General features: G+C 31.8%; 1 protein-coding gene across 1 annotated transcript in view; it reads left to right on the top strand.

The window, feature by feature from the left end:
* The window catches only part of CSMD3 (CUB and Sushi multiple domains 3), a 668,812-nt gene that overhangs the window by 588,618 nt on the left and 66,067 nt on the right, over positions 1–14,127 (top strand). The window contains 6 exon segments of the mRNA XM_068672527.1: positions 767–912; positions 3,442–3,522; positions 4,844–4,957; positions 9,854–10,042; positions 10,500–10,646; positions 13,257–13,445. Of these exon segments, the coding sequence (XP_068528628.1) occupies positions 767–912; positions 3,442–3,522; positions 4,844–4,957; positions 9,854–10,042; positions 10,500–10,646; positions 13,257–13,445 (866 nt within the window).

The following is a 14,127-nucleotide window of genomic DNA, read 5'->3' as shown; positions in this document are numbered from 1 at the left end:
TGTATGTTCTACACAATTACACAATTGTGTAATTAATTTTATTCTGCAAAAAAAATCAAAAAAAAAAAAAAAGAAAAAAAATTTCATTATATGTTCTTTGATGCTTTTTTTTTAGACATTTTCTATCCTATTTCAATTAACATAAATTTTAGGTTATTTTCTGAAATTAAAGCATGTATTATGCTATTTGTGTATGTATCACACATGCTGTTACTTATATAGGATTTATATGCTTGTATAAGCAGTATTTGATACATAATGGATATATAATCAAATAGGTTATGCCACTTCAGTGATATTATTTGTTTACAAAACTGATCAGAAATTTTTATAGCACTGTTTCCAGTGGAAAAAAAATGCATTTTTTTCACAATTCAAATGCTTCTCCAAATCATATTATTTCCCTGAGAAACTACAAGGGGAAGGGAAAGGGGCAATGTACAAGAATTTGGACAAAAGTACCGCCACAAAATTTTCAAAACAGAAATATATTCATAATTTTATTTTAAAATTGTTTTCAGTTAATATTGTATTATCAATATAACAATTACAAAATGTAAACTTGTATTATTTAATGTTCATCAGTTATTATCTGTAAGGAAGCTAATAATAAAATGTTATGCCCTTGCATTACAATTCTGTCCTCTGTAGAGTTCTAATCTTTAGTACTAGTTTTGATTTAATTTTTCTATTGCTACTTTGTATTTAATTGTGGAGAAACTAAATTATTTAGGCAAAGAAATTTTCTTTTATCTGTTTTTCTTAGGGATGGACCAGACCAAACTTCTCCTCAGATTGGACAATTTAGTGGCAATACTGCATTAGAATCAGTCTACAGCACTTCCAATCAGATTCTGATCAAGTTTCACAGTGATTTCACTACCAGTGGCTTCTTTGTACTTAGTTATCATGGTAAGCATGACAAACTGTACTTTTTACTGTCTGTACTGATTACTGAATTAATAGAATTATTTTTCTAGGAAGAGTAACTATTATTAATGTGAGTGACCATTAGTGCATTAGCAAATATGTGAAAGACTAATATGAATAATGAAAATAGAGCATTTTCTCAACCAATATATTAAGTTTAGTAATAGTCAAGAAAAAACAGAATATATTGTGAGGAGACATAAGCAAAGAAGATAGAATCAAGACCCTGCAAGTTCGAGGTGCTCATCTTCTCACTGCTGACAGTGCTTCTAAAATACCACACTCTAAATGTTTGTGAGGAGCTTGCAATTTCTCTTAGATATTTAAGTATTTTGATGGCAGTACTCTTGTTATAGAGATATCAAGATAGTGAACTATACTATGTAATTAACATTAAGCTGTTACTGAAATAAAAACTGACTGTATGACTAAAGATGTAAGTACTAATGCACTGAATTACACTTTTGTAGTGATTCACTTCTATAGCCAAGTGTCTCTTGCAGTCCTGTCATTAGAAGGGTACTTTTATGTGCATTGTGAATGCCGGTTGGATTTACTATTCCGGGCAATGTGGACAGACAACAGACTGCTTTCTGGATCCTGAACAGATTTGGGGTCTAGAGGACTTTCTTTTTGACATAATAAAGTCCAAGGTGAATACAGAAAAAAAGAACCAGGTGAATTAGAGGAAATTTAATGTAAACAAACCAAACCAATCAAACAAACAATAGTAATAACAACAAAAAGCTTGTGTCCCACAATGAAACCAACCAACCAAACAAAAAACAACAACATCACTTGATTTTTCTTATGGAGGTTTGAGCATATCCTACTTTAGTAAGATTGGGCAATACGGTTCACAATTTTGATTCTTGATCTGAGCATTTACATTGCATCTTGCAGTTTGTAGAGGGCAAACTGACAGTTTACCTTAATGAATATGTGAATTTATATATATTCTTGTATATGAATATATCAATATATGAGCAAATACATTGGAAAATGTTCATACTTGATCATAAAGTCTCTAAAGAATTTAATCTCCTTTACTTATTTTTCTTTATTATTATGCAAATTGTCATTCCAAAAATGTGGGAACTAATGTGTAATATATATGCAAACTGAACAGCACAAAGGATTAGTCATGAAGAAGCTTAAAACACTTTATGAATTGATGTTGTCAAGATAAATAAATTTCTCTGTATCCTTGAGTCTGTGCTTCTTCATGTCATCTCCTTACAATTTACAGCAATAAAACTGAGGTAGTGTGTGGAACCAGATTTATTTAAAACAGATAATTTGGGGATTAAAATGAATGATATTCTTAAATGAGAAGCATTTAAGATAAATGATGTGAATTGTTTGTTGAATCATTTTTTAAAATTTAATTAATGATTTCTTATTTTTATTTTTAAGAATGCAAATATGACAGCAGTTCCATGTTTGCTTGGTGTGTTTTCTTTTAAGTATGTTTATCCCAAGGCAGGATGTTAGCTTTCTGACTCACTGATTTAATCAGCTCTTCATCATACAGTGGATGAAAGCATATCAAATATGGGTGACTCAGTAGCAACAAAAGATACAAATCTTCTGGTTAAACTGGGAAAAACAGAAATAGGTATGATTGACCTAAATTTGACACATTCGATTACTAAAGGATCCAAGAATAGGATGCAACAAAGACATGGATAAATGAAGCTGAATCTGCGGTAAATTGATGATGTTTCCTGGCTATGAGAGATGCTATAAAACAATGTTATCTGAAAATGTGATATCAGTGAAAACCAGGAAAATATACTGTCATTGACCAGCCTGACTGTATACCTTTAAACATGGAAAACTACATTGTCAGTGCAAAACTTTCATCATGATTTCTTTGGTTGTATTTCTGCATTCAAATTGAAGACATTCAATTGATATGTTAGGTTTGGACATTTCATCCATGTCCAAATCTAAGTCTGTCCTCCTCGGTTCTCTGTAAAAAAAAAAAAAAAAAAAAAAAACCCACGCTATATTGCTTCTTCATATTCTTCCTATTTGTTGTTGTTTTTGTTCTTTCCTTTTTTTTTTTTTTAATTTAAATAATTAGTTTCACCCAATTATTTTACCTGTCAGTTGCATACATATTAAAACTCAGAAAAGTATTAGGAAACACTCAGCAGTAGAAGTGTATTCAGGATAACTTTAGTAAATAAACAAATAAATAAATGATTGAACAATACAGAAAATCTGCTTTTTAGATGTATACACTTACATGAGAAAATTTGTAACTACCTCTTAGCTTCTTAGATTATTTATAAAGAGAGTTTTGCTAATAAAATGAAGAATGCAACTTCTAATTTTTCATTCATTCTGAAAATTATGTTTCTTTTGATTCTGTTGAAAGCTTCTTGGTAGATGACTAGATGTTTATTTTTATCCTGTTAATGTGGGTATTATCTCAGTTATGTTTAATGGCTATGTTAACTGTGTAAGTCTGGGAGTGTCAACTGTGTTGTATTTCTGTTATAGCCTATCAGCTTCGGGTCTGCCAGCCTCCAACAAACATCCCAAATGCTGAAATTCTAACTGAGGATGATGAATTCGAAATAGGTAATGTGAGAGAAAATAAATAAAAATGTAAATATTTAAAATGTATAAAAGACTACTTGCACAGATCAGTTGGTTTTATTTATTTATTTATTTTTCAGGATGTTTAAGAAATAATTCTTCTAATAATGTTTAAGAAATAATTCTTCTTCCCTATACATCCTGAATCCTGTCCATGTTTTAGAGATCATATCTGAGTACCACAATAACTCCTTTCCAAACAACTTAGTGCATTTTTCATAAAGTTTGCAATAACACATTTTCTTACACTGAAATTTAAGAACATTTTAGTCATGTGTGTATAAGTATACCTGTGTATATATCCATATAGTTCATAGAACCATAGAATATACTGAGTTGGAAGGGACCCACCAGGATCCTCAAATCCAACTTCTGGCTCCACACAGGACCACCCAAAACACCAGACCATATGTCTGAAAGCCTTGTCCAAATACTTCTTGAACTCAATGCCATGACCACTTCCCTGGGTTTCAGTGCCCCACCACCCTTCCAGTGACGAACCTTTTCCGAACATCTAGTCTGCAACACCCTGTCACAGCTTCTTGCCATTCCCTTGGGTGCTATCACTCATCACCAAATCAGTATCTCCCTCTGTGTTCCCCCTCAATGATGCTGCAATGAGGGCTCCCCTCAGTCTCCTCTTCTCTAGTCTCAACAAATTCACTTCAGCCAATCCTCATACATCCCTCTGGACCCTTCACCATCTTTGTAGCCATCCTTTGGACACTCTCTGATAGTTTTATAGTTTATGTTGTAGTGCCCAAAACTGCACTCAGTACTTCAGGAGAGGCAGCACCACCTCAGAGCAGGACAACCATCTCCCTTGACCAGCTAGCAATTCCATGCTTAATGCACCCCAGGAAACATTTGGCCCTTTTGTCTGCCTGGGCATGCTGTTGACTCATAGTCAACATACCATCAGCCAGAACCCTCAGATCCCTTTCCACAGGGCTGCTCTACAGCCTCTCATTCACTGTTCCCAGGTGGGTTGCCACTTCTCAGGTGCAAAATGTGGCACTTATTCTTGTTAAATTTCATACGGTTGGTGATTGCCTGGTTCTCTGATTTGTCACAATCCCTCTGCAATGTCTCTCTATCCTCAATGGAGTCAACATTCATTTACCACAATGCTTCTTAGATTAATCAAAGTTGTTTATGCCAGAGGTCATTTAGCTCATTAAACATGAGCAAGAAATTTCATTAATCAATGATGTTTTCAAAGCTAAAAGTTCCAACTAATTGATGTTTAATGGTATTTTGTTTGCTTTTTGTTTTATTTGTTTATTTTGTTTTTATCAAACAGGAGACATAATAAGGTACCAGTGTCAACCAGGCTTTACATTGGTTGGTAATGAGATTCTGACATGCCGACTAGGTGAAAGGCTTCAGATGGATGGAGCACCACCTACTTGCCAAGGTGTTTTATTCCTTTTCTTTCCTTCTACCAGACCAGCTCAATGGTGATTCTTTAACTACCCTCCACATCTTTATATAAGATGCAATATTTAAAATATTTCAAACTTTTAAAGATACTCCCAATATTATCACTGTTTGTTATGGTCAAATATATGTCAATATATGGTCAAATATATGTCAAATATTAATGCCAAATCATTAGTAATGTTTTAATACATTTGATGAGTATTAAGGGTTACTACTCTATTTTGTGAAAATAATTTCACAGATTATTCTTTGGACGGAGCCTACATTTAAAAAAATAGAGATGAGATTATTTCATTTTCTCTAGGACACAATGTTATGAAAATTTATATGGAAATTAAAAAAAAATATATAATGTTAATAACATAGCATGGATTTGGAATGGCAAAATCAAAATACTATCAGTTTTTCAGTGCAACATTTTTATTCCATGTATACCAGAGATAGTTTTTATGTTGTTAAGGGGTGTGTGTGTCTGTTCATTTTCTACCTTTTACTGAAAACTTTGGAGAAACAACACTACCTCAATGTTAAGGTTGAAACAAGCTTACAATCCTGACAACCACTAACATCACAGTTTAAACCAGTCTTTATTAATCTGACATTTAATGTGTTTCACTAGTATAGAAATTGTCATGAAAAATGGGAAGGGTCAGCTAACCCTAACTACTTTCCCCTGCTTTATGCACAAAATTATGTAAAAGTCAAAGTCATTCCTATGATTAAGTCTAGTTCTTAAAGTGCTTTTGAATTGTGAATTTCAAGAAGAGCTTCAATAATGCTCATAATTTCTTAAAATCCATGCATTTATTTAGGTACACTTGTGTCTAGGAATTGCTTTAAACACCCCCAATTTAAATTAAAATGCTTACTGAGTGGGTGCTCACATAGCGTTTAATGAGTGGAAAACAATAGGAACCTCCAGGCACTGCTTAAATGTTAAAATGTTGTCATAGTAGATGGAACAATCAGAGACATGCATGCTGAACCTGAGACATTCTCTCAGCATGTGTTGCTGAAGTTAAGTGAATATTCATACCAAGACCCCAGTCAAAAAATCAGGAGTGATCAGTTACTGTAGTTAATCTTTTCCTTGTCACATATAAATGCTAAATATTGGATCAAATACTAAATGCAAAATCAGTGCTCTCATTGTTTCAGTCTAAAGCTGAATTATATTAACATAATCTTCAGAATTAGTAGTCTCATAAAATGTAATAAAAATCAGATTAATTAAAAATGTTTAAAATGTCAGTTCAAAATGGTCACCTAGGGTAAGAAACAACATAATTTCCCCTTGTATTTATTTAATGTGTGCATTTGAAGTTAGGAATATATAAGCTAAATTTCAACATTCAAACCTGGATCTACAGATAACTAGAGCCTAGAGATAGCAAAATTATGTGCCTAAAAGGTATGTTTTTTTATGATTTTAGTATACTATACTGGTCTATTTGTAAGCTAGCATACTTTGATTGTGTAGGTTGTAACTCATTACACAAAAGTTATTCTTAAGGATTAAATTTAGCTCTTCTGTTGGTACATGTTCATCCTATTTTTCTTACTTTTTTTTTTTTTTTTACCAGTTAGAACATATATTTTAATTTTAGACTTTATAGTGTTAACTTCTTCTGCCTTAACCTGGTGTATATGCTACACACTTTAGACAGTGTGAAGTGAGTCTAGGTTGAATTTTGCTTCAATTTTTAACTTGATTTGCAGTATTGTAAATACCTACATTCAGCTTTCATTTATTTGTTTAAACTGAAGAGTGCTGTTGAACGGAGTTTAAATACGAATATTTTTGTTTTGAATCAAATATACTTCAGTAAAGGTGTACTTGTCTACTAGAAGAAAATATTGAAGCAAAGTCTATTTCTGATTTTGTATGCTGATTATAATTGGTACAAGTTCGTTTACACCAGATATTTAAAACTATATTGACTTATTTTTTTCACTTATGTGTATCAGTTAGATGAACATTTCTTAAAATACATGCAGATTTCCTTCTTTCCATCAGAAAATAATCACCTACTTCCACAAGCTTATGTAAATGCTTATCATCTTGCTTTGTTAGAGTATTTCTCATACCCAGCATCTAACTTTGCCCTCAATTTCCTTGAAATTAGCTTCTACATTCAAGATCAAATGAATGCTTCAGAATAAGAAGATTCAGATTATGTTTTGTATGATAATTAGATGACCGTGACAAAATTATTGAATGAAAACTCTCAACTATATCTCAGCTACATTAGCTCATATTCATAAAATAATTTAACTACTTGATTCACAGGGGAAGCCATTGTATGGAAATAGGTCTTAAAGAGCTCTACAAAATTCATGAGCAATATTAGAAGGCGATTCTGAAACTGAAGCAAATATGCAAAGCAGAACCAAGCAAAGAGAGCAAAACTAGTGGTAAATAAGCTAGCTAGTCAGAGCCATTAGCCAGATAGTCATGGTCATCAGCCAGATGACTATGTTGCCCTTCTGGCTATTTTTCTCTCTCTCCTTCTGCATGTGTGTGTATATGTACATTTAATACTTGACAGGATCAATTCTTTCATTTGCCTCAGATAAAGTCTAAATTACCAGCACTGTGGTTTGAGAGCCAGATTCTAGGCATAAGAGTTTTGGTTACTCCTATGTGGAATGAAGTTATTATTCAGTCTCTTATTTATTAACTGAGGCAAACACAGAAACATGAGAAACATTTATTTTTATTATTATTATTATTTATTTTTATTTTTATTAATTATTTTTATTTTTATTTTTATTTTTATTTTTATTTATTTTTATTTTATTTATTAATGTAGCAATTAATTGGTAATTTTGGAAATAATAGATTTAAATCTAACCAAATAGATTTAAAATATATGGACATATTAATTTATCTTAACATGAGTTTTATGTATGAAAGAAGATCATTATCTCTCTCTGTTTTTTTTTTTTTTGTCTGATTTCCTGTGACTTACATTTTTCTCCACAGTCCAATTACTTTTTTTTTCCATAAAAAAAACTATTTTCATATTTAATAAGCCAATCTAGTATCCTGTTATGCTGTTGTTAACTACAGAAGCTCAGTACTAACTCACTTTCATGTGTTAGTTGTGAATATTAAAGCCAGATTTTAAAGATCCTGTTAAACAGGCAGTGTTCAGTTCTAAATAACCTGTAGGTCACTTGTCCGTATATCTTAAAGCAAAACAGGTTCTTGAAAAAAAGTTCCAATGGTAATATCAAATCCTTTTCTTTAATGAGATTGTTATTCTATGTAGACCTAATGAATCTGGATTAATTCAAAACCTCTACATCATGCTTTTAAACCCAATTTTTCTCAATTTCAACAGATCCTTTAAGTAGTGATGTTAATTAATTTTGACACTAGCATTTACTATGCTCACATTCTCTCTCCCTTCTGAAACTGTGACAGTTAAAAATACCCAGAGTTGCAATGCATTTTCAAGCAAATCTGTAGCTGAAAGATTAATAAATTCAGAATATGATGTGGAAACTAAGAAAAAATAATTATTAAGAGTAAGGTGAAGGCAATACCCACTGAAAAAGTCATCAGGGATGGAACAAGTGTTAATTTTCATCCCTGTAGGGCACATTTTCATTTTTGGGGATCCAGCCTCTCCCATCAAGGGACCAGGGTAAATCACATTCCTTTCTGTTGTTGTTTCTTAGAGTTGAATTTGAGATAAGGGCTGTCAGAAATTAAAAACTTTCTATTTTGGAGTTTCTTCATCAGCTGACGTACCTACTTATCAGGGAGATGGTCTGTCTCTGGGTTAAAAGAAAGTTTCAGGTTCTCTGAACTTCAGAGTTCACTGTACTAGAAATACGAATGTGTAACCAAAGATTTCTCATACAAACATCTAATAAAAAAGGAAGTGATCTGCAGATATAGATTCAATATGAACATAACATAAATGACACAGTTATCAAAGAACTGAATGATAGTAAGTTATATGGAGCTAAAAGAAATATGTATGTCAGGGTTAAATTTTTTCCTTTCGCATTGATATCTATTTTCTTAGAAAGCATTAATTTTATGGTGCACTGTTGTACCAGTTTTAAAAAGGAGAGTTAGCATGAGATTCTGTAACTCATTCAGAAGTATAACATCAACACCTAAACTGCTAGTCTCAAGCTGTGATTATAATAACCCTTCCTTGCTCTTTTATTTGGTAAGAGATAGGAAATAAATGGGGCTATAGCATGGAGAATGAAAAATAGAACTTCAAATAGTTTTTGTTGCATGTAAAGGCAATAATTTACCATTTTCTGGGATTTCTATGAACCTTAAAACTAAGTAGCTGGATAGTGCTACATTGTGCAGTTTATATATGTCAGCATTCTGGGAGCTTGATTGAGGATCTCAAAATTTAGGTGCTGCTTTCTTTTATACAGACAGATTGTGGGAGGAATTGATTAAACTTTATTCAGAATTTGACAACCAAAAATCACAATGCCTTCAAGTTTATTTGAAGTGCAAGACTTTATATGGAATTATTGCTGACAGTAATAGTAATCTGACAAAGAAAAATCTATGTTTCTTTTTTTTGAACAATGGATCAAATTAGTACTTGAACATATATATTCTAGAAACTGAAAGAAGAAAAATACCATGAATAACTACTGAAGGTTGCAGAGCTAATTTTCAAGATAAATATTATTTCTGTTTTTCTGTTGTTTTGTGTGTGTGTGTGTTTTTCTACTAACTATCTGTGTTTTTAAAATGTTTTCAGACTTTCCATATTTAGGAAAATAAAATAAATAATGCAGGTATTTTAAACTAAGGAAAATCTTGCAATTAAAATGAAACAAAAATGGAGTGCTTTAGATTTTTTATCAATCTGTTTCACAGTGCTCTGTCCAGCCAATGAAATACGTCTGGATTCAACAGGAGTAATACTGAGCCCTGGCTATCCTGACAGCTACCCAAATCTCCAGATGTGTGCATGGACCATTTCTGTGGAAAAGGGTTATAATATCAGCATGTTCTTCGAATTCTTCCAAACAGAAAAGGAATTTGATATTCTCGAGGTGTTTGATGGTAACTATAGGATACACAGTTTTGTATGATACATTTTCTATACATCATTTTTTTTAAGTGTGCTGCAACTCACAAATCACTGTTTATTAACTATAAATATATTAATTTATTGATTTAATATTTAATTTATTAATTATTATTAACTATAAATTAAGTATAAAACATTATTTGGAATTGTTTTTCTGAAAGGAATTGTTGTTGGATTATGTTGTGTTTAAAAACCATACTACATTAGTTATGTTTAGAAATACTTTTTTTTTTTTTCAGAACAAATAGGTACCCTGTAGTATATAATACATATACACTACATGTAAATTTCCATTCCTAAATCAGATTAATTTACCATTTGCATAGAGGATATTTTCTTTGTATATTAATTATATTAATACAATTTGTTGTATGTGATTTAAAACTTTGTAACTCCTTTGTTTGTTCATTTTTTCTTCCTTGTATCAAGGACCAAATAGTCATAGCCCATTGCTCATTTCTCTCAGTGGGGACTATTCATCTTCTCTCAACATAACCAGCAATGGCCATGAGGTATTTCTCCGGTGGTCAGCTGATCATGGCACCAATAAAAAAGGATTCAGGATAAGATATATAGGTATGCCATTCAAAATTTTTATAATGTGTATAAAGTTTCATTATAGATCATATTTATTTATGTGAAAAGAGTAATATAAGCTGTATTTTGTGACATTAATTGCCCAGACTAAAAAGAAATCCAATCTGTTTTGTATGTGAACCTGGTGATACTGATTTCATGAGGGCAAAAAACAAAACAACAACAAAAAGAACACATACCCTAAATAGGAGGTATGCATCACATGCGCTCTGTAGAGATTTAAGCAAATGTTTCACTGAACTTTTACATGGTTAAAGCCAGTAGTAAAGCTGAAAGAATCAGCTTCCTCCTTCTTACATGTCATTTATTGGCACTTGTGTGCCTTTGTCCTTCATCCCGGATCTTTATGCAATTCAACGTTAATGTATTTGGTGGGACAGAGGAAGAGGTGGCAACAAGGCAGTAGTGAACAGCTGTAATCTGGGAAAATATGGGACTCTGATAGGTTATACCCTTTAATTCAAGGTTCAACAGAAGCAGCATACAGATATAAAAAGCCAACATTGTATGTGTTATTAATTCAAATTAACATTAAGATGGCACTTAACAAAGAGTGATTTTTATATAATTGCTTTTATAGAACTATTGTACATGTATAATACCATTTTTACAGGTTAATAATTTTCATCAGTCAAGGTAGAGGAGTTGTTTTTACTATTTGCAACAGTTACACGAAATCTGTATATATATATTTTTTTAATAAATAATAGAACAAAGACATGAAATACACAGAATACACAGAATTAAAAGACCTGGGGATAGTACCTTTAGAACAGTTTCACTGATAATAGTAAAGAAGTTGGTGTCATGATATCATGATACAATTTCACTTTACAAAGTGAAGAAACGGAAAATAGATATGAAATTCTTCTGTCTGATTTGTTTTTTCTTTTTCCTCACTCAATTTTTGACTACTTCACTAATGCAGGAAAATAATTAGACAGCACAATAGTCTGTAAAACAGTATTAGTGTCATCTCTCCCTTTAGAGAGGACAGTTTTCTCAGAGGTAAAATGTTTGCTGTGTAGTTAGATAAAATTCACTGTTGGCTAGACAGAAAATATTACACTGTACTTATTGTCTATAGTACCCATTGGATCCAATAAAAGAGTATGAGGAGAAAGATCTTAAAACTTTAGTGGCAGTAAGAAAACTATTGACAGGAAGTATTTAGTAATATTTACCATAACACTCAGAAAATACTAGTACATGTTTTTAAATACTAAAAAAATAGAAGTGTTTGTATCTCTGCTTCTTCTAAGAGTATAAGGCAAGAGCAGTGTAGTGTAAGAAGAAAGTATTTTCATATTATGTGCTGTGAAAGATACAAATCATGTTCTGCTGCTAGCTTTAATAAAGTCATATGACTCTTTATTAAAGATGACTCAGCCATATGAACAGCCATATGACTCCATCCTTATCAAAGGATGCCTTTGCCTGAGAAAACCATTGCCCTGAAGACATAGGATGTGGAAAGGCTTAAAGAGAAAGTGAAGCATCAACTCTATTTGCCTGAGGAATGGAACAGTTTCTTTATAGTTACCAGTATTTCTTCAAAGCATGAAGGGAACACCTGGAAACCAACCTCTAACTTACTTTTCTGTGCTAAAAAATGGGGAAATACCATCTTAGCTAACATCTTGCCTCCTCCTTGACGAAAAAGATTGGAGACTAAGTTAAATGCTTAAACAAACAACATTTGTTTTAAACTAGCTACCAGGCTGTAAGTTTCTTCTGTTGGAGTTTTTTGGCAAGGTACTGCCAAAGCAGGTGACTTTGTTCTCATGAACTTAGTGGAAAAGGGATTTAAAAGAAATGCAAGCATAATGACATCGTGATACTTAAGCAATCTTTAATGTCATGCAGATTTAATGTACAAAAATCCTTTTGCATTAGAACAGCTGTATTTCTCAAAGATATTTTTGTTCTTATAAATGCTTCTGGATTTTTATTTTATTTTTATAACATCCAAATAAGGCTTCTCTAAGTATTTTTTTTTTTCTCCATGGCACTCATAGTGGCACTCATAAATATTAAAATCTGATTTAGCTGTCACTAGTTCACTTCAGTTCATTGTATCACAGAACTTGAAAGTAACTTATTTAGGACCAAAAGGAAAAAAATAATTTGTAAATAAATATGTGTAGTATGCACTTGATATTTTCTTCTTCCAAAAGTGTTGTATACGACAGACACGTATATAATTGCAATAAATTTCACCATCAATAAATTTCTATGGTTTACTTGATTTAACAAGAAGATGGTAAGTAAAAGAAAAGTGAACTATCTTTATACATGTATATCAGTGTGTGTGTGATCAGTATCTCAGACTACTAAACCCTGAAGCCCTTACAAGCCCTATTACAAGCCCCAGTACTATTGTGATATTCTTGCAATATGTAATATTCTTTTACCTTTATACTTAGTGAAATTGCTTGATGCATGTGTGATCAGGACACGAAATACAACTTATACTGATATTTTCTCATATTGTTATCAGATGTCCACTGAATTCAATAAGAATTTGTCAAGATTGCCACCTGGATCCTAAATGTATTTTTTTTATTTATTTAATATTTATGTTTAAAGCCCTCTACTGTAGTACTCCAGAGTCCCCTCCACATGGTTTCATTGTCAGTCAGACAGGTGGACAGCTCAACAGTATGGTTCGCTGGGCTTGTGATCGAGGTTTTCGGCTTGTTGGGAAAAGTACTGCTGTATGCAGGAAGTCTCCATATGGTTATTACTCATGGGATGTTCCAGTCCCGGCTTGCCAAGGTAAACTATTTAATTATAAAATAATATATCCTAATTAACTCTATTTTTCTAACATAAAGAATCAGTTTTCTGACTTAAAATGAATAGGAGGTATCTATGTATGTTTCTATCTAATAAACTGTTCAAAAACAAATGCATTTTTAGGAAACGGTATAAAGTTCATTTATTTTTTTGTTTCTTTTGTTTAGGTTCTAAATTTATAAATAAAATTTTAAATTTATAATTTTACATTTTACTTTAATTGCCACTTTATCATGATCCAAGCACTATATAAAAAAAAAAAAAAAAAAAAAAAAAAAGACCTGAAACTTGCTACATTTCCAAGAACAGGAAAATGGAGAAAAAGAAATCATTACCTTTAATGCCATTCTAATCTGTCATGATTTACACTGAAATTTAAAAACAATTAATCAGATTATGTTTTATGTTTCAGGCTATCTACTTTGTACTCCAGGCCCCACCCCATAGTTTTGTATTTAGTCCCTTATGCATTATAAAAGCAAAACACGTTTTCCTTAACAAGAAAAAGAAAATGGTTATTTGATGTCCATCACAATTGTATTCTAATTATCCCTTTCCTGAAGAATGTTATTGTTCTGATAACTTACATATCTCTCTTCAGTGAAGTATTGAAATGACTTTTTTCCATGAAAAAATGCAGCTGTGTTTTCTAACTTTTGTT

The sequence above is a fragment of the Anas acuta genome, chromosome 2, assembly GCF_963932015.1.
Source record: "Anas acuta chromosome 2, bAnaAcu1.1, whole genome shotgun sequence".
Taxonomy (NCBI): domain Eukaryota; kingdom Metazoa; phylum Chordata; class Aves; order Anseriformes; family Anatidae; genus Anas; species Anas acuta.
This window is presented reverse-complemented; position numbering and strand designations above follow the sequence as displayed.